The sequence below is a fragment of the Lagenorhynchus albirostris genome, chromosome 11 (genome assembly GCF_949774975.1).
Source record: "Lagenorhynchus albirostris chromosome 11, mLagAlb1.1, whole genome shotgun sequence".
Classification (NCBI taxonomy): Eukaryota; Metazoa; Chordata; class Mammalia; order Artiodactyla; family Delphinidae; genus Lagenorhynchus; species Lagenorhynchus albirostris.
The window spans coordinates 5,910,907-5,937,817 of NC_083105.1; the positions used below are offsets into that span (position 1 = coordinate 5,910,907).

A 26,911-nucleotide genomic window follows, 5' to 3' on the forward strand; every position below is an offset into this window, starting at 1 on the left:
TGAACGACACCAGCAGAAGTCCTGGAATATTAATTACTTTTGTATTAACTTTAGATCATTATTAGTAGGGCTGCCCTTTTGGTTTTTGTCTACGACTGAGGCAGGGTTTTCTTTAGAAAGAGAAAACTACTGCTTTTCGGCAGTAAATACCAATCAAGAGCGGCGTGGTAAAAATAACTGGTGAAACTCAGAGCGATACATATTTAAGAATTGAGTAATTTAGCCACGAAAGCTACTACGTGTGTTTAAAAAGGAGCATATAGTTCTGTTCCTGTTTGCCGGTTGTGGGTAGCTATCAGGGCGCACAACTAGGGAGGGAGGAGATGCTCACGGCCTTCGGGGGCTGGAATCGGACCCCTTTTTAAAATGCATTTGGGCCTGTCAGTTACACGAGCAGTTTGAGAATCATAGTTTAATTTACTTGATTCAATATGTTGGTTTGAAATGTGACAAATTTTCTTTCCTTTTTGAACTCTTCTGAGATTGTCAAACATTTCAAAATCAAAAATAGCTAGAAACCCACAAAATGTTTGTCTAAATTTCCCTGGCTTATGCCATTAACACCAGAAAATTCTTCCTAGTGTGATAATTTTTTAGCATTATGTGCTCCTAAAAATCTACTTTCACTATAGTTTATATTAGTAGGAACCCTGGTGTCATGATTTGCTGCTTCTGTTGTGGTTCATTTGTTATTCTGTAAGAAATATGCAATATTTGTAATTGATATGTAATAGATATTATTTATGGTATATGTCTTTAATTTGTCTCTTCACAAACTTGGTTAATCATGAAATTATCCTAGGAAAGTCAGCTGTTTATGACGATCATGCTTTCAACATAGGTGGGTCAGTAATGCAACGTTACAGTTAGGGGAGGGGAGGGACATAGGCCTAGCTTGTAAGTTACTGAAAGTGAGGCTTCGAAGAGGAAAGCTGAAGGGGAACTCCACCACTGGGCGCCCTTTCATCTCAGTCCTTTTTCATCCTGGCCTCCTTCCCATAGAAGCCCCCTCACTAAGAGTGAGTTTAAAGCAGCGCGGTTTAAACAGAAAGGTGACGGCGAGAGGCTGAGGAACGGGTGATAGAGGTAACGCCTGACCACAGGGCAGCTCCGAGGCTTTCTCTGCCGTGCAGTCTGGCCAGCACAAGCTGCAGCCCCAGCTCTGCCTGCCACCCTGGCGCTGGGCAGGCAGGTGGCGTGGACGGGCTCTGCCATTTACCAGCCGGGTGGCCTTGGGCAAAGTCCTTGTCATTGGGCTTCTTCATCTGTCGGTGGGGATAAGAACACCCACCTCACAGTGCTGTTGCGTGGCTTAAAGGTATCCAGCATAAAGCACCTGGAACACTTAGGTGATGCCAGCTATCATTATTATGGTTATTACTACAGCTTCCTTTGAGGTATAGGTAGGACCTTAAATGAATGTCGTCCCTTCCCACCGACCCCAAAGTAAACAGAACAAACCAAATCCACTCCTCAGCTGCTGGCTGTGTGCAGTAGCATGTTTCCAGCTACAACTCTGGTCCTGCAAACGGGCCACACTCAAACATTGGAGACAGAGAGGAACACCTAGCGATCAGTAAAAGAAGGCTGTCTTCAGACATACATTGTCATTGCTGGGCGATCTACACAGTTTGGGAATGAAAGATGCTAATTCTTTTGTTTTAAATATAAGTCCACATGGCTTATTGGAGCCAAGAATGCATGCAAATGGCTCTCTGAATTTTGGGAGCCAGACTTTGCTGAATGTGTGTGTGGTCTAGCCTTCCTAAACCAACAAGTAGTTAGCAGTTGGCACCCCAAACTGCCCGAACCCCGGGGCTTGGGTTTCCTAACTGTTTTCTTCTGCAGTGAGCTTGGTCTGGTGGCTGGTTCCTCAGCCTCGCCCTAATTCACGTGCACTTAGACCTTCCAGCACGTGTTCACATTCACGCTCCTTGTTCAGTCGAAACCGTGGGCTTCCTGAGTCTCGTTTTCTCCGTCAGTCGAGGGGAAGGCAGACTGGGTGGTCTCCGGGGCCCATCTCTCCGTCCTTTGGTGACTGTGACCTGTGGCTTCACGTGAAGAGCCTGCTGTCTGCGGCCGTGGGGCCCCAGGTGGTCCTCAGGGTGTTGTCTCAGGCTCCCGCTGGTCCTGGTTCCTGCTTTAACCTGCACTCGGATTCCACCCAGTGGGTGCTCTGAGTCTGGTGCGCAGCTCCCTTGCCCTCATCCTCTCGGCCCCGGCTTTTCCTTGTTCACAAAGAGGACTGTGCTTCCCTCTGGCTCCTCTTCTGTGCCTTCTACGGGGCGTCTCCTTGGCTGCCCTTGAGTTCTCTGGTCTTCAGGTTCCTTGCTCTCTTAATCTCCTGGGAGGCAGAGGGAGTTAGTGGGAAGGAGGCGCACCTGGCCTGAAGTCTCACCTCTGCAGCGGCCCACGGGCCGTGGGCAGGTCTCCCACTGCTTTGACTTTCCTCGTCTCTGGAGGCAAGACAACAGCACTTACCCGTCAGAGTGATCACAAGAATGGATGAGAATAATGTAAGTGACGCCCTTGCATACAGCAGATGCTCAATAAATACTCGTCCCTTCCTCTACCCATCAGCGAGGGTGGTCCTCCCTGTCAGGCGCTCCTGAAACCCTTCCTGTGGTAGCTTTACCCGCCACCAGGTGGTGCCCCGTCTGCCACCGAGGCGTCTGGTCGTCCTACCCTGTGACAAGCAGAGGCCCCCAACTGAGCTGAGATAATAAGGAACGTCTCATCTCGTCTGAGAAGTCCGGAGGGAGGGCAGGTCAGGGTCTGCTCACTCGCATCTCCTCCGGTCACCGGGAGGTGGCCAGCATTCCAGGCTCGACACGCAGATGCCGCGATGTCGGATTTTTTCCAGCAGCTGTTTCTTCCGCTATGACTCTATAAACACGGGGAAACTTCTTCCTGTGACTCACAGGCCAGGATTTTGTCCCCACCCAAACCAGTCACTGGCGGTGGCATTGGCCGCTGCAGGCAGCCTGGACCAACCCTGGTCACTCCTTGGTGTGGTGGCTAGGCCCCCTCCCCTTAGGCACGGGGCCACCCAGGGGGTGGCTATCTGAACCAAATGGAAAATGGAGGGTTTCGTTAGAAAGAGAAGGGGTTAGAGGTCAGTGGATCTGGAGAAAGCGACCGACAGTGTCTGCTTCAGCCTCGCAGCGAAAGAACCCCCGCCGGCTGGGCCTCATCCTTCGGACGCTGGTGTGATTGTTTGGATTTTGCCGTCTCTGATGACAACGAGAGCTAGCATGGAGTGAGCACTCACTAGGAGCTGTTCTCAGTGCTTTACTGTGTGTATGTCTTCAGTTGAGGCAGGTGCCCTTGTTATCCCACCTTGACATGGAGGGAAACTAGAACAGAGGCTGAGCAGTTGGGCCAAGTGTGCACAGCTGGGGGGCAGAGGAGCTGCAGTCCCCGCCTCGGCTGCTGGCTCCAGGGTCCTGGCTCTTAACCTCAGGCCACCCTGCCTCTGGGAGGACCCCTTAGGAAAGGCGCTGCCTGCAGCAAATGTGACTCTTTGTTGTGCCTGGAGGTGGACCCAGCCCATCGCAGAGAAGCATCTCTGCTCACGGAAGCCGTATGAATGAGTGGAGGTTGTCTTCTAGCCACAGGGTCATCTCTTTGTCCGTGTAGCATCTACTTCAGATTTGGGAATTCTCTTTCCTTTTCCATCTCTGGCATCTTGCCCTCCCATGCTTCTTCCCAGCTCCTCAGACGCTTATGCTTCTGCCTGTCCTGCAGGGCCCCAGCCCCGTCATGGAGCCACAGCACCTTCCAAGGCCCAAGACTTAGGTTCTCCACATGCTTCAGGTGAGGAGTCTGCCAGGAAAAAAGGACCTAAAGCAAAGCTTCCATGTGTTTCCAGGTTAACAAAGTTTGGGTCTTTTTACTCTGTTTTATCTTTGTCAACTCCCCACATGGAAGTAAAAGAAGAGGCTAACAAAGGAAGAGGATCTCATCCTGCCTCTTGAGGTGAGGGGATGCTCATTGTAAGCCATGTCCGGAGAATTGCTGAGACACAGGAAGCTATTCTGACATATCAGAACACAGTGTGTGTTGAGAAGTGTCATGACTAGTCTCCTCCCTCAACATGCAAAAAAAAAAAAGTTTTAAATTGAAGACTAGCATTCAAGAATGTGCAGTTCAGTTAAAGACATTAAAAAAAGGAAAATAAACAAACCCACCCAAAGCCCCAGGCTGTTTGCTCTCGTACCACACATCACTGCCCCAATCAGGGCTGCTCTTTTTAGCCTGGGAGCTGTGCTGTCAGAATACCTGGTCTGCCCAGTCAGCCGTGACTAGTGTGTCTGTTGGACACCAAGTGACACAAGTCGTTATGGGATTACCCTGGTGCCTTGGAGTTGTGTAGATGCAGCCTTGGTCATTTCAGAAGCAATTAGTAAATAATCAGAGGTACTAAGCTGCTTGCTTTGTCGGTCATAGCTTCACAAAAGTGAAGACACAAGTGATGGGTATATCCATTTTCTTAAATAGGTGAATTTTCTTAAAAAATAAATTAAAAAAATCATTGCTTGAGGGATAAGAAACAGTTGTTAGGATCACAACCATTTCATAAACATACCTTAACATTAGAACACCACGTTAGCACAAACGAATGTATCGGAATACAGTCTGTTTGCCTAATAAAAAGACCGTGTCAAACTCAAAATGAGGCCATTTACTAAAACATACAAGCTTTTGGTTAATTCGTAATATTCTCCTAATCCCACTTTTATCATCTCTCCTCTGGTGCACTTGGTATTAATTACCTATTATAGCAGGTATTTGAACACAACTTCTCTTTCGTCTGCAGAAAATATTAGCATATCGCAGAGCTGTTGGGACAGATTGTATCTGAGGCGCTTCTTCCTCTGCAGAAAAGACTATCAATCATAGCTGAGTGTAGTGATTAATAATGTCACAGCTCTTATTCCTGTGTCTGTGTGCAGCTAAATGAAGAGTCGTGCTCACACTAGATCCAGAGAATTTCACAAAACAAAATAATCGGCTGCCATTTTATAAAGAAATGATACTGAAAATGCTTCTACCCCAGGACCTATTTTTGGTTGCTCTATTAGTAATTTACTGAAGGCTTCATCAGGAAACTAAAGCAAAGATTTTGTTATGTCAGAATTTATATCATTTCAGACTAAGTTTCTCTTAAAAAAAAATCTTCTTGCATGTGGCAAGTCAATAGTACACGTGAGATTGCAGGGTTGAGTGTTTAAAACAGTGCGGTGTCATGGGGACAGGCTGGTGGAGTGGGGGGACAGGATGGTGGTGTGGGGGGCGGGATGGTGGCGTGGGGGTGACGGGATGGTGGGGTGGGGGGATGGGATGGTGGTGTGGGGGTGACGGGATGGTGGAGTGGGAGGACGGGATGGTGGAGTGGGGGGACGGGATGGTGGAGTTGGGGGGACGGGATGGTGGAGTGGGGGGACGGGATGGTGGAGTGGGGGGACGGGATGGTGGAGTTGGAGGGACGGGATGGTGGAGTGGGGGGACGGGATGGTGGAGTTGGGGGGATGGGATGGTGGCGTGGGGGGGATGGGATGGTGAAGTCGGGGGGACGGGATGGTGGAGTGGGGGGGACGGGATGGTGGAGTTGGAGGGACGGGATGGTGGAGTGGGGGGATGGGATGGTGGAGTTGGGGGGATGGGATGGTGGCGTGGGGGGGACGGGATGGTGAAGTCGGGGGGACGGGATGGTGGAGTGGGGGGACGGGATGGTGGAGTGGGGGGACGGGATGGTGGAGTGGGGGTGACTGAAGCCCTTGGACTCCGCAGGCTGAGTATGCATCTGAACTGGGACACTCACTGAGTGACCCTGAGCGAACCAGTCTCTCTGGAAACTTTTTTCTCAGCTGTGAAATGGGGAAGCAATATTGCAAGATTTTTCCAATATTGTTGAGATTATTTATGAGAATAAATATAAAATGAACTTACCATAGTGCAGGGCCCGTAGAAGTTACTCAAAAAATAAGGAGTTCACATTTGGGGGAGATATGACAAATGAGCTGTTGTGTGGGAGATTAAATGGTAGTACGTGGTCATTTACGATTTAAAGCTACGAAGAGGCCTATGTGCTGATGGCGCCCATGTTTCTATATCCATCTTCGACCCCAGACTCACCATTGTCCACAGACCAAACTAGGGCTGCTGCTGGCCCTCCTTGCCACACCCCGAGAAGCCTTCCTCTCCGGACCTCCCTCCGTCATTCAAGCAGAAACAGGATTAGCCTTGATTCCCATCTTTCCCTTACCGGCCCCTCTCCCCAGTCCAGTCCACCGGCAAGTCCTGTCGGCTGCATCCTGTGCCGTATCCTGAGCCCATCCACCTCTCTGCATCCCCACTGCCGCTGGGTCTCCACCCTGTGCACTGTCAGTAACCCCTGGACTGCCCTTCCTGTTCCTGTTTTTGCGTCTTATAGTCTCCGTTTCACATGACATCAGAGCTATCTGTTCAAAACATGAGTCAGATCTCATCAGACCCCGTTGGTTAAGATGCCCTGTGGCTTCTGGTCACCTGCTGAATAAACGTCAGACAAAAACCTGGCTTTTGGCACTCAGCATGAGAGGTCTCCCCCCTGGAAATTCTTTGGACTACACTATCTAAAATTTCTCAGCACTTAGAACATCCTGAGGTTTTGTTTGTTTACTTGTTCATTACTAGGAAATACGATCCCTGGGAGTGGGCACCTTCTCTGTCCTGCTCATTGTTGGAACTTTAGTGCCTTAAACAGATCCTATGTTTTCAAACGGAACATGTTGGGAACCTAATGTGAGCTCAGTAAGTATTTACAGGATGAGTAAATAAGGCTCTGCAGGAAAGGCTCACAGTAATTGGAGTATTTACAGGATGAGTAGATAAGGCTCTGCAGGAAAAGTTCACGGTGATTGGAGTAGCCAGGAAAAGCTGGACGAGAAAGGTGAGACTGGAGCTTGACTTGGACCGTGGCTGGGCTGTCAGTGCGTGCTGAGGACGGGGCAGAGGGTGGGACTTGGGACAGCTTTCAGGATTGCAGCCTGGCGGAAGGACAGGACGCGGAGCTGAAGGCAGTGGAGATGTGGCCGGGGCGGGGACACCAACTCTGTGACGCTTCTGTGAGGAGTTCTGTTTCTCAAGGCAAGATGGAACAGAGGACAGAGCCATTTTGTTTGTTTTGTTTTGCAGTATGCGGGCCTCTCACTGCCGTGGCCTCTCCCGTTGCGAGCACAGGCTCCGGACGTGCAGGCTCAGCGGCCATGGCTCACGGGCCCAGCCGCTCCGCGGCATGTGGGATCTTCCCGGACCGGGGCACGAACCCGTGTCCCCTGCATCGGCAGGCGGACTCTCAACCACTGCGCCACCAGGGAAGCCCCAGGACAGAGCCATTTTGAAATGCAGGCTGGAGAAGAAGGTGGAGGAGTTAACCCTAAAGCGTGGGGCAAAGGGTGGTGCTGATGGTGGCAGTGCATTGAAGGCTTCTGATGGGGGATGATGACACGAGACAGGAGGAAGTTAGGAGATGGTGTCAGCAGAGTAATGGACGCACCTGATGGGAGAGCAGCTGGAATCAGGGGTACCTGTCCCCAGGCCCTGGAAGTAGTCAGCCCCTCACCATCACCATCAGCCTGCATTTGCTGAGCGCCTCTGCTCTGTGAGGGATGCCATGGAGTTCCTGGGAGGGGATCGGCGTGCCCCTCCTGGTGTGCAGCTCTGTTCTGTGAGTGGTCAGGGGTCGGGGTGACAGGGGCCTTAGTATTCTTGGCCTGTGGTGCCTGAGGAGGAGCTTCCATCCTCTGAGCGTGGGCTCGGTTAGAAAGAAGGAGAGATGGGAGACATTCCTCCTTGATTTGGCAGCCTTTTTAAAGCCCTCGGTATTTAGACTTGGGGCCTATTTTCATAGCTGTGTCTGAAGTTCAGTGAGTAGCTAGAATTTCTTATTAGACGACTTTAAGCTACTTGTGGCAGGTGGGCATTTTAAAAATGAAAATCAAATGTAGGGGGAGGTACCTGTGGCCTGTGGTGTATAGAACAGGAAGTTTCCCTTTTCACTGTGGCTGCAAGGAAACCCCAAATCAGATTTTTGGATTTTTGCTGTCATAGCAACTCTGACTTTTAGGTTGCTGTAGCTCTTTAGTCTGCTCCCTGTTCCTCTGTTTTCGTGGGTCTCCGTTAGATGTCTTTTTATGTGAGCTTATTCAATCTGTGGTAAAGGCAGGGTTTGCATCTGTTCAATGCTTCAAGGCCTACTCCTCGGCCTGGGGGGTCAGCACCGGAGCCGGGAGCGGAAGTCAGCCCCTTTGTGAAAGGGGAGCAGCGCCAGCTCCGCTCCTTCCACACGGCATCCCCAGATTGAAAGTTTGTGTTTATGAGGTTCTGAATGTAGTCTCATTTTTCCCTATCTGGTTTGGACCATCTCTACCAGCTGGTAAATAGGAAATGTTCACGGTAGGAAGCCAATACTCTGCAGAGTGTAAACAGATGGAATCGATATAAAGTGACAAGTTAGACTGCTGTTGAGACTACAGAGCCAAAACCAAGAACGTAGCAGTCAGGCTACTCACTCCGTTCCAGTTCATTTAGTCCTGAATAGCGCTTCATATCTGCACAGCTGTGTTTTCTTTTTCTCCCCCTTCCTTTCTTCTGGGTTGATAATGACAATTTCAAAGAACAACTTTAATTAAAGATTTTATACGAAATAACCAAAAGTAGAATAATAAGGAAAATGAGCATTGATGTGTTTATTGTAGGAGAAATCCTTTTTCTTGGCTTCAGTTTTTAAAATGTACTCCTTAAATTTAAAATGAGTTTAGTCGTGGTGACAGAAAGGTGCCAGACTGACAGCAGTGGCTGCCGAACCCTGCGTTTTGCTGCGGAGCCAAGACAGAGGGGCGGCCAGAGGCCCCCTCCCCTGCGTCTCAGTCCACAGGCAGGCGGGTGGGCTGCCGTCCCCGACCCCCTGCTGCTAGAAACCAGGTGAGGAAGGTGGCTCCAGGTGAGGAGGGAACAGAAAACAGCGAATCGGGAGCTAATTTGGATAGCATGGTGCAGGTTGCCCTCTGTCCCGAGGAAGGTTTGCCTTCCCCCAGGAGGGGCCCCACCAGAGCCAGGCCTGGAGAGGGGGAATTCTGGGCTCCAGGGAGGAAACCTTAGGCCTTTTCTCACCTCCTTTCAAGTCTGGGTGGTCATATTTATTTGGGTTCACAGCTTTCCTTCCTGGAGCTCCCAGTGCTATAAAAAGAATTTTAAACAAAGGACTATAGAGTAAGAATCACATCCACTGTTAGCAGTTTATTGAACCATCTGAACTCAGTGGGGTACAAACATGAGGCATTTTGATTCTTTGCTTCTTACGCGGGCGTGGGCGCATCTGCCTTCCTCGTCCCCGAAGGCTGTCTTAGCAGATCCCACGGCTCTCTGGTCATGTTCAGGTAGAACAAGCCCAGCGTAGCCTAGTCCAGTTTTAAACCCGGAGCTCAGATGCAGCTCAGCTGGCCGCTCCTCCCTCCTTCCAGCTCCACGGGCCCCGGGGGGAGGGGGAGGGCCAGGGGGGCTGCCGGCTCGTTGGCGACTCTTTCCCTCCTTCTGCTTCCTTCCTCCCCGGTTCGTGGGATCCGTGATGAGGGCTGAGGAAGGGGAGCTGGCCTCCTTCCCCCTTCACTGGTGTGCTCTGTGGGGAGCAGGTAAAGGCTGCTCTCATGGGGCACATGGGGAGTTACTAGGACAGTGCTTTGGCGGCCTCTGAACTTGGTGGTTTTCTGGTGACGAGCAGCTCTGGCCTAATCCCCCTGCACCTCCTCAGCCCTCCTGCCGGTGGTCCACCTCGCCTTCTCATGCTGTGTGTTGTCCCCTCACTTGAGAAGCAGCCCTGGGAGCAGGACATCTCAAGCCTTTTGCCTTTCTTTTTCTTTTGAAAAAAACTTTTAATACAAGTTTTAAAGGTTACTTTCCATTTACAGTTATTACAAAATATTGGCTATTTTCCTGTGTCGTACTATATGTCCTTGAGCCTCTCTTACACCCAATAGTTTGTACCTCCCACTTCCCTATCCCTGTGTTGCCCCTCCCCTCTCCCCACTGGTAACCACTAGTTTGTTCTCTATATTTGTGAGTCTGCTTCTTTTTTGCTACATTCACAAGTTTGTTGTAGTTTTTAGATTCCACATGTAAGCGATATTGTACAGTATTTGTCTTTCTCTATTTGACTTAGTTCACTTAGCATAATGCCCTCCAAATCCATCCATGTTGCTGCAGATGGCAAAATTTCGTTCTTTTTAATGGCTGAGTAGTATTCCATTGTATATATTGTATATACCACACCTTCTTTAGCCACTCATCTGTTGATGGATACTTAGGTTCCTCCCATATCTTGGCAATTATAAATAATGCTGCTATGAACACTGGGGTGTGTGTATCTTTTCAAATTAGTGTTTTTGGTTTTTTGGGTTATATACCAAGGAATGGAATTACTGCGTCATATGGTAGTTCTATTTCTTTTTTTTGTTTTTTTTTGAGAAACCATACTGTTTTCCACAGTGCACCAATTTACATTCCCACCAACAATGGGAGAGTTCACTTTTCTCCACATCCTCACCAACATATTTTATTTGTGTTCTTTTTGATGATAGCCATTCTGACAGGTGTGAGGTGATTTCTCATTGTGGGTTTGATTTGCATTTCCCTGCTGATTAGCGATGTTGAGCATCTTTTTATGTGCCTGTTGGCCATCTGCATTTCCTCTTTGGAAAAATGCCTACTCAATTCTTCTGCCCATTTTTTAATCGGGTTGTTTGTTTTTTTGATGTTGAGCTGTATGAGCTGTTTATGTATGTTGGATATTAATCCCTTATTAGTCATATCATTTGCAAATATTTTCTCCCATTCAGCAGGTTGTCTTTTTGTTTTGTTGATGGTTTCCTTTGCTGTGCAAAAGCTTTTAAGTTTAATTAGGTCCCAATTGTTTATTTTTGCTTTTATTTCCTTTGCTTTAGGAGATGGATCCAAAAAATATTGCTGCAATTTATGTCAGTGAGTGTTCTGCCTATGATTTCCTCAAGGAGTTTTATAGCATCCAGTCTTACATTTAGGTCTTTAATCTATTTTGAGTTTATTTTTGTATATGGTGTTAGAGAATGTTCTAATTTCATTCTTTTAAATGTAACTGTCCAGTTTTCCCAGCACCACTTATTGAAGAGACAGTCTTTTCTCCACTGTATATTCTTGCCTCTTTTGTCATAGATTGACCATAAGTGTGTGGGTTTATTTCAGGGCTCTCTCTCCTGTTCCATTGATCTATCAGTCTGTTTTTGTGTCAGTACCATACTGTTTTGATTACTGTAGCTTTGTAGTGTAGTCTGAAGTCAGGGAGTATGATTCCTCCAGTTCTGTTCTTCTTTCTCAAGACTGTTTGAGGGTCATTTGTGTTTCCATACAAATTTTAAAATTGTTTGTTCTAGTTCTGTGAAAAATGCCATTGGTATTTTGATAGGGATTGCATTGAATCTGTAGATTGCCTTGGGTAGTACGGTCATTTTAACAATATTGCTTCTTCCAATCCAAGAACATGGTATATCTTTCCATCTGTTTGTGTCATCTTCAATTTCTTTCATCAGTGTCTTATATAGTTTTTGGAGTACAGGTCTTTTGCCTCCTGAGATAGGTTTATTCCTAGGTATTTTATTCTTTTTGATGTGATGGTAAGTGGGGTTGTTTCCTTAATTTCTCTTTCTGATACTTCGTTGTTAGCCTTCTACCTTTCTTGTTCTCCACTTAACTCATGGAAAATTCACGTGTCCTGTCCATGCCAACAATAGGCATGTAGACCACTCTAATCTTCCCCTCCTGCTCTGCTATTTCTGTTCAATTCTCAGTGTCTTCCCCCAGGAAGGTGTAGAGCAGATCACTGTGTCCACAGAAATGACATGCCTATCTGCCGTTCTGCAGGAACCAGTCCTGTCTGTACAAGGATTTCACTGGCTCACCAAAGCTTCTTCCCCATGAATGCTGCAATCAATCATCCATCTATCACTTATCCATGCATGCATACATCCATCTATCCCTCCATCTGTCCATCCATCTATTACCCATCCATCCATCCTTCCTTCTGTCCATTTGTCCATCCATCATCCGTCTATCTATCCATCCACCCACCCATCCACCCACTCATCCATCCATCCATCCATGCATCCATCATCCATACATTCGTCCACTTAACACTTATTCGTTGATCCAGGCCCTGTTCTTGGCCCTGGACTCCTGTCCACTCAAGACTTTCTGGAAGTAGAGGCGCTGGCTGGTGTGGGGGATTAGTGCTGGTTCTGCCAGTTACTGTTCTCCAGCATGTGTGTGTGGCTATCTGTCTATTTATATCTTTGTCCTCAGCCTTTGGTCCTGATCAGCAATTCCTATCAGACCACCATCTATTGAGTATGTTCCCTGGGAGGTACCTGCACACATGAGCTCATTTCTTTTTTTCTTTTTTTAATAAATTTTGATGAAATTCTACTATATCTACCCATTTTTCTTTCTTTCTTATAAATTTATTTATTTATATTTTACTTTTGGCTGCGTTGGGTCTTCGTTGCTGCACGCGGGCTTTCTCTAGTTGTGGCGAGCGGGGGCTACTCTTTGTTGCGGTGCGCGGGCTCCTCATTGCGGTGGCTTCTCTTGTTGCAGAGCACGGGCTCTAGGCGTACGGGCTTCAGTAGTTGTGGCACGCCAGCTCAGTAGTTATGGCTCACGGGCTCTAGAGCGCAGGCTCAGTAGTTGTGGTGCACGGGCTTAGTTGCTCCGCGGCATGTGGGATCTTCCCAGACCAAGGACTGAACCAGTGTCCCCTCCATTGGCAGGCGGATTCTTAACCACTGCGCTGCCAGGGAAGTCCACGTGAGCTCATTTTACCTGCACACGCTGATACAGTGCCCTTCTTCTTTCCCATTTAACAGACGAGGAAACTGAAGTTAGGAAGAGTCAGGTCACTGTTCCAAGGTTACCCAAACGATGGCAGCCCGGGGTACTTTCTGTAGTTTTCTGTATCTGGAGGAGGTTTCTGTTCCCTACTCCCTCCCTGGCTTTACTCTTCAGGACAGATATTCTCTGCTCCATGTAGTAACACTTGTGAGTCTGCCCTCCATGAATTCATCTAAATCTTTTGGGGAAAGTTTTAATTTAATTTTGCTCCTATCACTTCCTTTTCAGTAATCACTTCCTCCTTTTGTACTCCTGTGTGAAACGGGGCTTTTTTTCCTTTCTTGAAATGTTAGGTGAGCGAGTCCTGGTTTATGTAGCCATACTTCAGAACTTTTAGGCTTTGTAGCCTGCTTTTTCCTAGCCCTGCTGTCCAGACGGAAGAAGCGGACCTTTTAATGCATCTTCACTGTGGTTCCTTCCCTAGATTGCTTGGTTCTGAATCATCCCCAGGGCTCAGTCATCTCTCCATATGGGGGCTCTGAGGACAAGAAGAGGGTCAGATGCTGCCCTTCTTGCAGGGTCTGTGGTGCTGCAGGGGGAGCCTGGGGGCTGTGGGGGCGTGGGGTGCAGCAGGGAGCTGGGGGGTCTAGCAGGGGGCCGGGAAGGGCGGCGCACTCCTAAGCCTGGCGCAGGGCTCAGAGCATGGGTCTGAGGCAGGTGGTGGGGAAGAGAAGACTTGAGGGCAGGTCTTCAGAGGGCCTCAGGCCATTTCCTGGCTCTGGAGCCTTAAGGTCATAATTAGCTATTGTTTTGGTTTTCTTTTTAAATCCTCATTGCTTCTGTGTTTGTGCACCTGAAGCTGCCTGACACCTACCACCCACTCAGATATCTGGGGTTGCATGGGAGGGAGTGGAACAGGGGTTGTGAACTTTTTCTGTGAATATGGTAAATATTTGTATTTTGGCCGGCCAGACTGCTCAGTCTGACTACTCAGCTCTGCCCCTGTAGGGGAAACAGCCCGAGGCAACTTATTTACATAAATGAACGGGGCGTGGCTGGGCGCCAATAAAATTTACTTTTGGATCCTGAAATTTGAAACTCAGATAACTTTCACGCGTCACAAAATATCCTTCTTTTGATTTTTTTCAACCGTTTAAAAATGTAAAAGCCATTCTCAGCTTGCAGGCATATAAAAACAGGCAGCAGGCAGGAGTTTGCATCACCTGGAACGCAGGAAAGGGAGCTCGGCCACCACAGGCGCTGGAGCCGGGCCAGGAGAGCACCTTTCTCGAGCTGGTCTCTGGGCCCTCACAGGGCAAGACCACACTTTCCTTTCTGGGAAGCTGGATTTGAGACGAGGCCCCTTTCCTCCCGTGAGCTGTACAGCATTTCTCCTCTCTCCGTGGATTTGGCCCTCTCTGAGCCCTCCTCCCGAGAAGCAGTGGGGAAGTGAACGGGGATGGAGCTCCTGGAGAGCAGAGGCCAGGCAGGGAGTAGGGAGGTCCCCTCCTGCAGGGGAGGAGCTGGGTACCACTTTCAGGCAGGAATTCACCAAAATGTCAAGATGGAGGTCAGGGGGCCAGTGTCAGGATGGAAGTGCAGTCAGAAGAGCAGGAGAGACGGCGCCGGCTCCTGCCCCGGAGCGGACGGGAAGGCGTTTGGGCAGCAACACGGCTGTAAACTCACTGTGCAAATATTTATGAGCATCCACTCTGTCCAGGGACTGTTGTAAGCCTAAGGATACAGCAGCAAATGAAACCAAATCCCCTTGCGTGGCGTTTACATTTCAATGGAAGAAGAAAGACAATAAACAGACACAGAAATATGCAATGTGCAGGTGTGGGTGAACGCGAAGGAGAAAAGGGACGAGGATGCGTTTTTGCGCAGGTCATCGGGAAGGCCTCTCGGGGCAGGTGGCACATGACCGAGACCTGAATGAGGGCCTCAGGGGGCCGTCCAGCGGAGGGAGCCACACGTGCAGAAGCCTTGATGGCTGAGCGCGCCCGGTGTGTGTGAGAACGCGCAGGGCGGCCTGTGTGGCTGGAGCAGGAAAGGGCCGGGGGACTTGGCGGGTGAGGTCAGGAGGTGGTGGGGGTCAGATCGTCCAGGGCTCTGGGCGTGGTGAAGAGACCCCGGAGGGCTTGGGAAGCGAGGGAGCTCAGTGTGGCTGGAGCCCAGGGCCTTGCTGGGTGAGAGCTGGGACTGGGGTGGAAGGAACAGGAGGCTCAGAGCCGGTGGCTCTAAACGCACACGTGTCCCAGTTGGAGCCAAATGGCAGACGTGGGGCTGGCCCAGAGAGGAGCCGGATGCTGCCCACACCATCCCGATTTCTCTCTCTGCGTTTCCTCTCCCACCTCTTCTCCCTTTTCAAGGGAGAGGGAAGCGGGGCGAGGCAGGGGCAGGTCCTTTTACTCCTTTGTGTTTTTCTTCTTTCCCGTCACCGTCACGGGGAGGACAAGTCTTCACACCACGGCCCTAACTCTGGTGCCTCTGATAAGCCTCACCATCTGCAGCTCCATCTAGATCTTGCCAAACTTCAGTCTGACAAATGATAAGAAACTTGGAGACATACCTCTGGTGGGTGTGAGCTCTGTGCCACATTTGCTGCTTCCCTGCTTTCCACGCTGGGTCCATCTGGGTTACTTTGGGTTTTAAAAAAGCGCATCGCCTCATGTGCTCCCAGAAGAGGTGAATCAGGGTTTGGCAGCAGACGAGGTACCGAGGGGTTTTTTTTGGCCACGGGCACAAGCGCTCTCTGTGGCTGGGGCCCTGTGCTTTTAGACAAAGTGGTGGAGCTGAGGGTGGACGTGCACGAGCGGTTTCGCTCCAGCTCATGCTCTCCCGGCTCTTCCTTGCTTGGTCTTCCTGGTTTTGAATATTAAGCTCGTTTCAGCCAATGCTCTCTAGTCGGTGGAAGTGGGAGACGTGTATACAGTTCAGCACAGGGCCTTGCAAACATCCAGTTCACATTTGTTCAATTACCATATTATTGTAATCTTTATTACATTGAATGTAATCATTGTTGCATTCAGGATAGGCCCCGAGGAGGTGTGTGTTCGTCAACATATAACAAGGCTTCCTCAGAGTGTGGCTTTTTTCCAGGCAGGTGAAAAGAAGATGGATTCACTCATTCATTTACTCAAGCACATGCTTACTGAGCATGTACACTCTGCCAGAGGCTGTTCTAGACCCTGGCGTGAAGCAGTGAACAGAGCCCCACTCTCAGGGAGCACACTTGCCAGAGGGAGAGACAGACAGTAAAGACGAGCATGAAATTCATTGGTGAGAAGTACCCTGCAGAAGATGCGTGCTGCGGGTGGGACCAGGAAAGGCCTTTTGGATCAGATGACATCTGGGCCAAGACCTGCGGGAAGTGAGGGCAGAGCCAGTGGGCGTCTGGGGAAGAAGTTTCCAGACAGAAGGAACAGCAAATGCAAAGGCCTTGAGGCAGGAGGTGCCTGGCTGGCACCCACGAGAAGCAGAGAGACCGTTTCGTGGCCCGAAGGCAATGAGCCAGCGGGCGGCTGGGGGGATGGAGAGCCGGCAGGAGCCGGTCTGCGGGGCTCTGGCCTTTGACCTGGAGGGGACGAGAGCGACTGGAGGGCGTGCGCAGCCTTAGCTACACAGAACCCTGGCTGCTCTTGTAACCTCAGCTGTGGGGTCGGGCGTGGACACTGGGGGCCCAAGTGGGAAGCTGTCGCACCAGCCCAGCCAGTAGGGTGTGAGGCGGAGAGACTGGGCTGGGTTCTGGAAACGTTCTGAAGCTAGGGCCGCTGGGCTCTCGGGCTGGCCCGGACGTGGGATGTGAGTGAAGAATCTGGCGGGAAGGCCCGGCCACGGTGGGACGGGGCGGAACTGGGCGTCTGCTGGCCTCTAGAGCTGGACGTCCTGACTGGGGCTCCGAGAAGGAGCCAGGGCTGGAGACAGACACTGAGAGGCATCAGCTACTCATTAAGGCTACAGGCCTGGGCCGCCCGGGACGGAGTGTGCTTAGACAAGCCAGGAGACCCGAGGCCCGAGTCCACAGGTGCCCAGAGCTCAGAGGCCGGGAGATGAGGAGGGACCGGCAGGGACCAGGCCAAGCCCGAGCCAGAAAGCCGAGGAGAACCCGGGGCGGGAGTGTCGAAGCCGTGGGGGGAGGCCTACGTCCAGGAAGAAGGGGCGGTGAGCTGGGAGGAGGGCTGCTGCGGAGACAGCAAGGTGGGCGCCCAGGAGCTGCTGGGCCTGGCAAGGTCGCCCTGACAAGGCCACAGTTTCTGTGCAGTGGTGCGGACAGAACTGATCGGGTGTGTGGGGAGATAGGCTGGAGACAGGGCGCACAGACAGCTTTCGAGGGGGGATTTCTGCAAAAGGGAAGGAGTGTCTGGGGGCAGGGGCGAGGCGGGGCGAGGAGGGAGGGCTCACCTCTCAGATGGTTCGTCATCGTGGACACGAGCTCAGAGCTGGGCACAGCGGGGCACAAGCAGTTCCTGATGGGCGCGAGAGCGGCGGCGGCCCGGCGCAGGACCGGAGGCCAGTGGCCGGGTGGCCGGGTGTGGAGGCACACAGGCTGGGCGTGTCGGGGAGCACGGGGCCTTGCCGTCCAGTTGCTTCTGGTTTCTCTGCAAGTGAGGAGGAAGGTTATCAGCGGAGAGGAAGGAGGCGGGGTGGGAAGGGAGGCGGAGAGCGGAGAAGGTGGGAAAGGTGCCCGTGGCGGGTGAGCGGACCGCCCAGGCGAGCATCACCACGCGCGCCTGCTGGCAGGGTTGATGGCCTTGAGTGAGGGGACCCAGGTGAGTGCTCGATGGCCCGTCCTCTCCGGCCGCGTCAGGCGCTTGGAAGAGGCGGTGAGTTGGATCTGACCAGGGTTAGGGTCTAGCCAAGACCGGGGAGGCAGGAGGAGGGAGGTGGCGGTCAAGCACACAGGCACCGGGTCACTGTAAAGATGGGCCGTGGGGAGGCGTGCGGAGGAGAGGGACCAGCAGGCGGGGTCCCAGAGGGGAGAAGGGTGTTGGAGTTCGGGCTGAAAGACGGGGGGCGTTGGATGTGGGACTTCGTTTTGGAGAGCGGCAGTTAGTGGTGACGAGGCGTGAGTTTGAGCAGGCAGGTGACCTCTGGATGAGAGGAGGACAGGAGCTGAGTCAGAGGCCGGCTAACGTCCCCGGGGGCCCGGGGGGGGGGGAGGCAGGAGGGCCGCAGATGACCTAGCCAGGAGGAGCTGGGGCAGAGGCCAGCTCAGTGTTTCCTCCTGTGTGATCCCTAAGACGGCCACCCTGGGAGGGGGCTGGCAGCTCCTTCAGGTCAGAGACAGTGTAGGGACCTGTCAGAGGAGGCATTGAGGAAACTAGGAAAAAGCCTGTTCATCTTAGAGTCTTCCCTAAACTCCTTCCTTAAGGAGCACTAATTTCCCTCCGAGTCTGGGCTGGACTTGGATGTGATCTAGTACAGGATGCAGAGTCAGACCTTCCAGGATCCGACCATACCAGGCATTCATCACCCTTCATCCACAACCCCCTTCACGCCCAGCTGTACTCAGTGCCTTCCTGTCTTGTCCTGCCCCGGCCCCCTCCTGGCTCAGATGCCACCCCCTGCAGGAAGCCTCCCAGGGGGCTCTGCTGGAAGTGTTGTTCTCTTGTGTGAAGACCCACAGCTCCTCGCTTGTGTGTCTCTGGTGTTTGGCTCTTGTTCCCATGGTTCCTATCTTGGTGAATATTTATGAGTATTTATTTACATGCCTTTTCTGTTCTGCGGGAGGTGCAGTTTGGGGGTGGACTTGAGTTTGAACCCCAGCATCATTATCGTCTAACCAGGTGATGACGGGCGACTCCTGTGGCCTCCCCCACCCTCGGTTTTATCTAAAAGTGGGGAAACGGTACGTCCTTCGTGTGGCTCGGGAGAGTGCCGTCACAGGGCTCTGCGCTTGGCACGGGTGAGCCCTGGCGGATGTTTCTCTCCTTTACGTAGAAGTGGCTCAGGGCAGGCGCACGGCCCCGCGTCTCCACGGGACCTAACCAAGTGCCTTTCAGGTCTCTGCCCAATAAATATGCATTTGCTGAATTTGGGAAAGATCACTGTAAAGCTTTTCTGTAATATCTTTTAAAAATTCAGAGGGGTTGGAATATACACGCATAGTTTTCAGCTCCTAGTAAAAATGGTTTGCATGTGGCTATGAAAAATAAGAATTGTCCAGATCCAGCTATGCCAGAATTACGGTTTTAAAGTATCAATTAACAAAAAAGATTTTTCGTATGGCTCTAAAATGCAATGAATTGTGTATGAGACTTACTGCTTTACATCAGAAAAAGTTCTTTTTTTTTAAACTTACTAAGACCTTACTAAAACTTACTAAGACTTACTAAGACAGAGAAAATTGCTTTGAAAACATTCAAGAAATGTAGTGTCCCTTTTTCCATAGATACGTCATTTTGCAATACCTACGACTGTGAGTCTTTGAAAACATTTTATTTTACAAGAAATATTTAAACACGTTCACTTTTATTGTTACCATCTTGATTTTTAACGCTGGATCTTTTGACTTTTCCTAAATCTCTTTTTATACACAGATTTTCAAAAACATTAAAACTGTTATCAAAGCCCTTAAGCTCATTGATGTTAACAAGACGGGTCTGGTCCAACCACATGCGCTGAGGAGGGTTCTGGAGACCTTCTGTTTGAAGATGAAAGATGATGAATACAAAAAGTAAGTAAACGAAGGTATGGGGAGAGATTGCTCAGTAGGACTTTCAGCCAATTTCAAAATGGGACCTGTTGGGTTCACTGGATCCAGGCAGCGTCCTTCCCTCCTGCCTTCTCTGTCTTGACTGTTTTTAAAAGAGGTCCTCAATCTGCATTTCTCCCATGTTCGTGAAGCTCTCCACGAATTCTCCAAAGTGAGAGCTAACGGTTCTAACTCCTCCAGTCCCCGCGGGTGAGAGTCATCTGGCCTGCAGCTTTGAACGCATCTCGACGGTTTAAGTCATCCATCACCAGTGGTCTCTCTTTGCCTGCCTGGGACCTCGCCCACCACCCCATGGGTTTCCAGTTCACAGTTGACTTTTACTCAAAGCCCGGGGTTAAGAGAAGAATGAAAAATTTCAGGATTTATTTGTTGGTTGATGTGCTCCCTATTGGCTCTCCATCCTGACATGATAACAGAAGCTTAATTTTCCTTTGAGGACTTTGTTGCTGAGTTTGGGGTGGGCATTGCAGCAGGGGGCTGTTAGCTGCTTCTTGGCGTTTGAAAGCCGCCACCTGCCCCTGACGCGAGGGCGGTGTGGGGAAGCCTGCACAGACTTTTTTTTGAGCCTCCAGTAAACTCCAGATCGTTCAGAAAAGCCAAATGCTTGGATTCTGTGGCTACTTGAGTATTGAATGGAAGCCACTGGAAGGTGAGTATTGAATGGAAGCCACTGGAAGGTGCTCAGCCAAGAGGCACTCCTCGTCTTCCCGCCTTTCCCCACTTTTCTGAATATCCTCTGGGCCATTAACAAAAGTACCAAGCCTGATGATTTCACCCTGAGCCTAAGAGTTTCACATCACACCGCAGTTATAAATCGCCACTAAAATGGGTCTTTGTGGTTGCGTCCATAGTGTTATAAAGACGATGTTGCCTCTGTTAGTGGAAGAATCTGCTCCTGGAGCAAAAACAAGTCTAGAGGGCATGTGCCAACCTCACAGGCACTGCAGGGTCTGAAAAACAAGGAGACTTTTAAAATATGGATATTTCCCAGTATTTTGAATATTTTCTTCCTCTTTTTTTTTTTTCTCCTTATAACCCACCTCAGAATATAAAAGACATAATAGATGTTTTAATTTTTACATCTTTCCGACTGGGAAAATGTCCAGAATAAGATCCAAACAAAACAAATTAAATCATTCTGTGCACGCGATTATAGAACAGAAGCAGCGCTCTTCTAAAACGAGCAATCAAAAAGCAAAACAGTGTTTTATTTGACAATAAACCTTGTGTTTGGCACTAGTTTCCAACCTAGTAAATCTATAAAAAAATGTTACTGTCTGTTTCCCCATCTCACAAGTATTGAATAGTAAAGAACTCCACAAATTTTTATTTGAGATATTTTTTTAAGCCTTAAAAACAATGCTGTCTGCATGATAAGGCTTGAGGAACTTAACGCAATAGAATTGCTTTCCTTCAGAATAGAAAAGCAGAAGATCAAAAGTAACCATTTCTTCGGTTGCTTTAATGCTTTTCTTATGGAAGCTCAAGAATATACTCTTTCCTTGAGTAGCTGCTTCAGTATTAACTTTGTCTTTTTAGTGTTTGAGCAGGAAACACAATGCAGTTTTGAATCCTTTTTTTTATCTAACAGCTTTCTATTTAATATCAGCCTTCGGCGTGCAGCGAGGTAGGAGTGGCCTGGGCTTTGAAGCCAGGGCGCTTGGGGTCAGGTCTGTGTCTGCCCTCCCTAGTTGCGGGGCCTCTGGAAGCTCCTGGGCCTCTCTCAGACTCGGCTCTCTCTTAAAGAAATGGGGACTGAGGAGCCCACCTTGCAAGGCTGGCATGAAGATTCTGCGCCTGCAATGTACCTGACATGCAGTAGGTGCTCGTTTCACATCGATGCTATCATAATCGTACAGATTCCACGAGTGTCCTTTACTCTTTGAGAAACAGTTCTCTTCAGGCTGCAGAATGCCATGCAGCCTGTGGAAGCAAGGAGCGGGGGAGAAGATCATCTCCAAGTTCCATACTTAGCCAGTGTCCCGAGACCTGCTGGGGTTTGTTCTGCCTTTTCCATCTCACACCATCCTACCTTCCTCTCCATTGCCCTGCAGGACAAAGTATTTGAATCCGAGTAAAATAATTTATGAGCGACCTTGAAAAACAAAGAAACAAACAAACGCACTAGAATTCAGCCTGCTGCCTGGGCAGATGAATGAAGCCCAAGGCACTGTTCTGGGTGGTGATGCTGGAGAGGTTTGTGGGTCAGTTGGCCTCATTCCCTTTGCATCTGAAGTCAGCTTTCCCATGTGACCGTCCTGCCCTGGGTGTCTGCACATGTGTGAGTTGTCCTGCCCACACTTCCGGTCCCTGGGGAAATGGCCTTGGTTGCTGTGTCTTAAGAATGGTTCTGGGCTTCCCTGGTGGCGCAGAGGTTGAGAGTCCGCCTGCTGATGCAGGGGACGCGGGTTCGTGCCCCGGTCGGGGAATATCCCACATGCCGCGGAGCGGCTAGGCCCGTGAGCCACGGCCACTGAGCCTGCGCGTCCGGAGCCTGTGCTCCGCAACGGGAGAGGCCACAACAGTGAGAGGCCTGTGTACCGCAAAAAAAAAAAAAAGAATGGTTCTGTCTCCCATGCCTTGATTCTTGTTAAAAAAAGCCTTTTGAGATGCTGCATCCTTGAGAAGTACTGAGGCTTCATTTTTGAATTTTATCTGTAGGAAATATTACCATGGAATTGTGTCTGTCTGTTCTCAGTGACTGTGTAGCAGGTATTATGAATGCGGTGGGCTGGGCATTAGGAAAGGTCAGGATTCTCTTATGAGCCAATACCAGTTTGAAGGGATGCTGAATTTTCACCAAAAATAGGAAGGTTGGTGATGAGATTTTTATCGGCATCCTGACATTCTCCTGGAGCTGCAGAGTGGCCGGGACTTTCTGTAGGACGGCAACTCAAAAAGGAACACTTTAGGTGCCGCCTTCTGGATTCTTGTGCTTACAGCTTGTTTTTGCCAGACAGAGTCTTTGGATGAAAGATGGAGCTATTTAGGGAGTTTCAAGATTAACATCTGGCAGCTATCATATCTCAAGATAATTTTTCTTACTAGAACAATAGGCAAGATTCATCAAAGTGGAAAAAAAGGTATGCGTTGAAATGAATACATGACATCACTCTTTGTTAAATTTGGAAACAGAAAAATAACAACTACTTTAAGTGATAATTACTAAATTTTTAGAAAGCAGCATGAAATTAGATAATTATAGAAACCAACACATATGGAGATAATATAACCAAACATTTAAAAACGGTCAATTGTTTATAAATGTAATAATGCAGAGATCATCTAGAAAACCATTTATCAAGTGGCAGGTTTGAATAGTAGAAATTTCATTTTAGAGGAAAAAAGAATCCAAACATTGTATTTATCTTAACTTTAAAAAAAGAGTATCTCAGTGTATTTCAGGGAGAGACCTTGGTTAAGTGTTTTCAAAATTTCTCTTTATGCATAGACAGCCTAGAATGCTCCGAGAAAAGCTGCCCCGCTCCCACCATCGACTGCTGTAACACGATACGCCATCCTGGGCACAGTTTCTCTCTGCGAAATGATATTCTTGGTCAAGAAGGTGGGCTATGTTCTCTCCTCCACCGGCTGTAGATTTCTCTGGTTATAGAAATTTTATGCTGACTCATGGCCCAGATCCATTACCCCCAATTATTAAAGGAAGTGGGGAACTGCTTTTGCTGTCTGACTGCAGGGGTGCTCCTCACTCACCCCCACCGGAGAAGGGAGAAGACCCTACGGGGTACAGGCAGGGGGCGTTCCCTTAGCGGGTCCTGAGACGTACCTCTGCACGCAGATCTGTACACAGCCATCTAGAGAGAGAGTGAAGTGATCTCCTCCTAAATATTTGCATTTTTAATTAATTAATTAATTTTCAAACTGAAGTATAGTTGATTGTGTTAGTTTCAGGAGTATCTGCCTTTTTAAAATCTTACAGTAACATTTTGTAGGGTTTACTTCTTTATTCCAGCTCTAGCTAGAAACACACATTAAAATTAATGCCAACCCCAGAGTAAAGGATACCTTAGTAAAAAAAACTTGCTTCATTTAGATTCTCTGTATCATAATTTCTGAATACTAATGAACAGTTCTATTTTAGGTTTGCAAAACACTACAACATTGATAAAGATACTGCAGTGGATTATAATGTTGTTTTGAAGAACCTCAGTACAAATAATGACTTGAACCTTAAATATTCTATGAGAAGTCAAGGTAAGTATTTTAAAGTATGATTTCAGTATCCTCTGGCGTGGTAATTCCTCGTCTGTGAATCTGTCCTAAGGAAACACTTTCAAATATGGAAAATGCATTATCCACAAAGACTGTCATGGTATCTTTATTTATAAGAATAACGTAAATGCCTAACAACAGGAAAAGGGTTAAGTGAGTCACAGCCTATAGACATGGTAAGATGTGCATCCATAAGCAATGATTTCCATAAAGTTAATCATAACATGGAAAATGTATGTGGAATATCAGTAAATGATTGGAAAGAAATTCCAAAATATAGATTGTCTTTAAGTGATAAGTGGGTGTTTGATTCTTTCTCCTACTTCTGTATTTTCAAAAATTTTTGTTAATGAACATGTTACTCCTTTAACGATGGGAACAATCTTGATACAAAAGGGCAAATAGTTGAGTAGATGGTATGGTTATACCGGACATGTAAGGCTGGGCTCATGCAGGCATACAACCTTGAGAAGGAAAAACTTTCCTCGTACTGATATTCTTTATCCCAGCCTCTAGAACATAATGCCCAGAGTTGCACAGTTCTGGAGAGAGCAGGGGTCCAGTTCCTCGCGGATGGGTATATGAAAAATGCAATCGGAGAGTCTCCCTTCCAGGCCTTTGGTCATTTGAGGCAAGCAATTTCTTGCCTCAGGGGTTTACCACGTGTGTACTGGCTCATTCAAGATGGGTTGTCACTGTCTGGTTTCAGTGCAATTCATTGCAGCAAGTATGTACTAATACCTTCTATGATTCCCAGATCTGCCTGACTAGCAAACTTAAAAATTACAAATTCTAAGATTTCAGCTCAGTTTCACTAACCAAGATAGCTTAGAGCAGACCCCAGGACTCTACTTTTCAAAGCCTTCCAAGTTTTGGGAATTACTAGACAATATGACCTTCCAAGGATGCTTTCATCCCTTACATTTTGTGAGTTCATGTGCAAGTCCCTGTACTACTAGATCCTTCATTGGGTGCAAAGCCAAGTAAAATAATCTGACTTTAAGAAGCATGTGTGCATGTGTGTATGCGTGTGTGTTTGTATGTATGTGTGCATGTATATATATTTTAATAGGACAGGTAAGACACAAAACAAGTCACATAAAAAATAACACTAAAACACGTCTATTTATTGTGCTCTGTGTAGTTACTTTTTAAACCTTAGTTTTAATTTTATTTCTCTCAACAGTTTTGTGAGGTGGGTATTATTATCCCATTTTTTAAAATGAGAAAACTTGACTCCAGGGTGCTAAATGAATTTAGCTAGGAAATGTCTTGGTGTTCAGCTTTCTGCATCAATTTTCCAGAACACAGTATATTTTCAACCTGAAAATTCAATTCTCTCTTCATTTCAAGGATTCGTTTGTTTGTTTGTTTTTTAGTAATATTGTACATCTTTTTTTTTTTTTTTTTTGCGGTACGTGGGCCTCTCACTGTTGTGGCCTCTCCCGTTGCGGAGCACAGGCTCCGGATGCGCAGGCTCAGCAGCCATGGCTCACGGGCCCAGCCACTCCGCGGCATGTGGGATCTTCCCGGACCGGGGCATGAACCCGTGTCCCCTGCATCGGCAGGTGGACTCTCAACCACTGCGCCACCAGGGAAGCCCTGTACATTTTTGAATAAAGTTTGTGTTCCACTTTTCAGATTAACTTCAGTGATACAAACTACCCTTATGTTGAGTTGTTTTTGTCTTCTCTATTGACTAAATTATCTTGAAGTGCTTTATTCTCTTTGTCTTTTTCCTTTGTACTCACAAGGATCATCTTAGGCCTTTTAGCTATACCTGTAATTTGATTTTCACTTTAGTCTATGCTACTCTTTGCTATGTCCACTTTATTAATTACTTCTATACTGTTGTTTCCTTTGGCCTACTATATTGTTTTCCGCTCTCATTTTATTGTTTTATCATCTTGTTGTTGAGCTCTTGTTTTAATGAATTCGGGTTCTTATTAAAATGTTCTGTAAAGTAATTTTGTGCCTTGAATTACATTTTCTTCCAAGGTGGGATCTGTGCCTTTTTGTGTTATGCTCCTTTCCTTCCTTCTCTATCCACCAGCCCCTTCCCGCAGCTTTTTTCCTGTAGAGTTTGTGTAATTTTAAGGAATTTGGATTGATTGAGCATTTTTATTCCATTATACATCTTTAGCTAATCAGAATCTATCTTCAGATAATATTATACTAATTCACATGAATTATAGACTTCAAACAGCATTTTCTGAATTCTTCTCTCCTGTCCTTTGTTATATTGCTGTCATACATCATACTTTTACATACACTATAAACACAGGCAAGCCATGTGGTGTGGCCAAAAAACAAACAAACAAAGAAAATACAGGATATGTTGCTCAGCTTCTATTATTCTGAGAATACCTATCTGTTCATTTCATTAGTAGTATATTTTCCTTCATATTCTCAAACACTGTTATTTAAAAAATTTAAATTTTAAAATGCTTTAAAACTTTTACCTGCTAATTTCAACATCTAGGTCATTTTAGGATTTGGTCTTTATTGATTACCTTTTTAAAAAAATATGGATCATAGTTTCCTGTGGGATTTTTTTTTTTTTGCCTATGTCTAGTAATTTTGGAATTTATCCTGGATATAGTAAATTTTGCATTGTAGAGACTATGGAGTCTGTTACGTTCCTCTGAAGAATTTAAGTTTTTGTTTTAGTAGCCAGTTTACTTTAGTAGAAGACTAATCTTTGTTTTCCCTGAGGGCTCAACACACGAGATCTTTTTTCTGCTGTTTTAGCCTTAGCTGGGCTTCTTGTTTTCTGCTCTACACATCTATAGTTCCCAGTGTTAGCCAGTGATTTTGGCAGAGTTTATTCACGGGTTTTGGAGATCCTCTGCTATGCCTTTCTTTTTGTGCTTTCCCTCCTTACTTTCTAGCTGCTGTGGTAGTCCTGAATTCTCTTTTTTTGATTCCTAAAACCAGTAAGATCCTGGGTTTATATCTAAACTCTAGCCACTTAGCGTAAGGTTCCAGGTGAAGCCTGCCCTCAGGCAAAAGGCCAAATAACAAGAAACTCCATCTTTCCAAGGGTTGACTCAAGTTTAT

General features: G+C 47.9%; 1 protein-coding gene across 1 annotated transcript in view; it reads left to right on the top strand.

Moving 5' to 3' along the window:
* EFCAB6 (EF-hand calcium binding domain 6) overlaps positions 1–26,911 on the top strand; it is a 227,724-nt gene that overhangs the window by 53,162 nt on the left and 147,651 nt on the right. Inside the window, 2 exon segments of the mRNA XM_060164691.1 lie at positions 19,443–19,579; positions 23,721–23,833. Coding sequence (XP_060020674.1) covers positions 19,443–19,579; positions 23,721–23,833 — 250 coding nt within the window.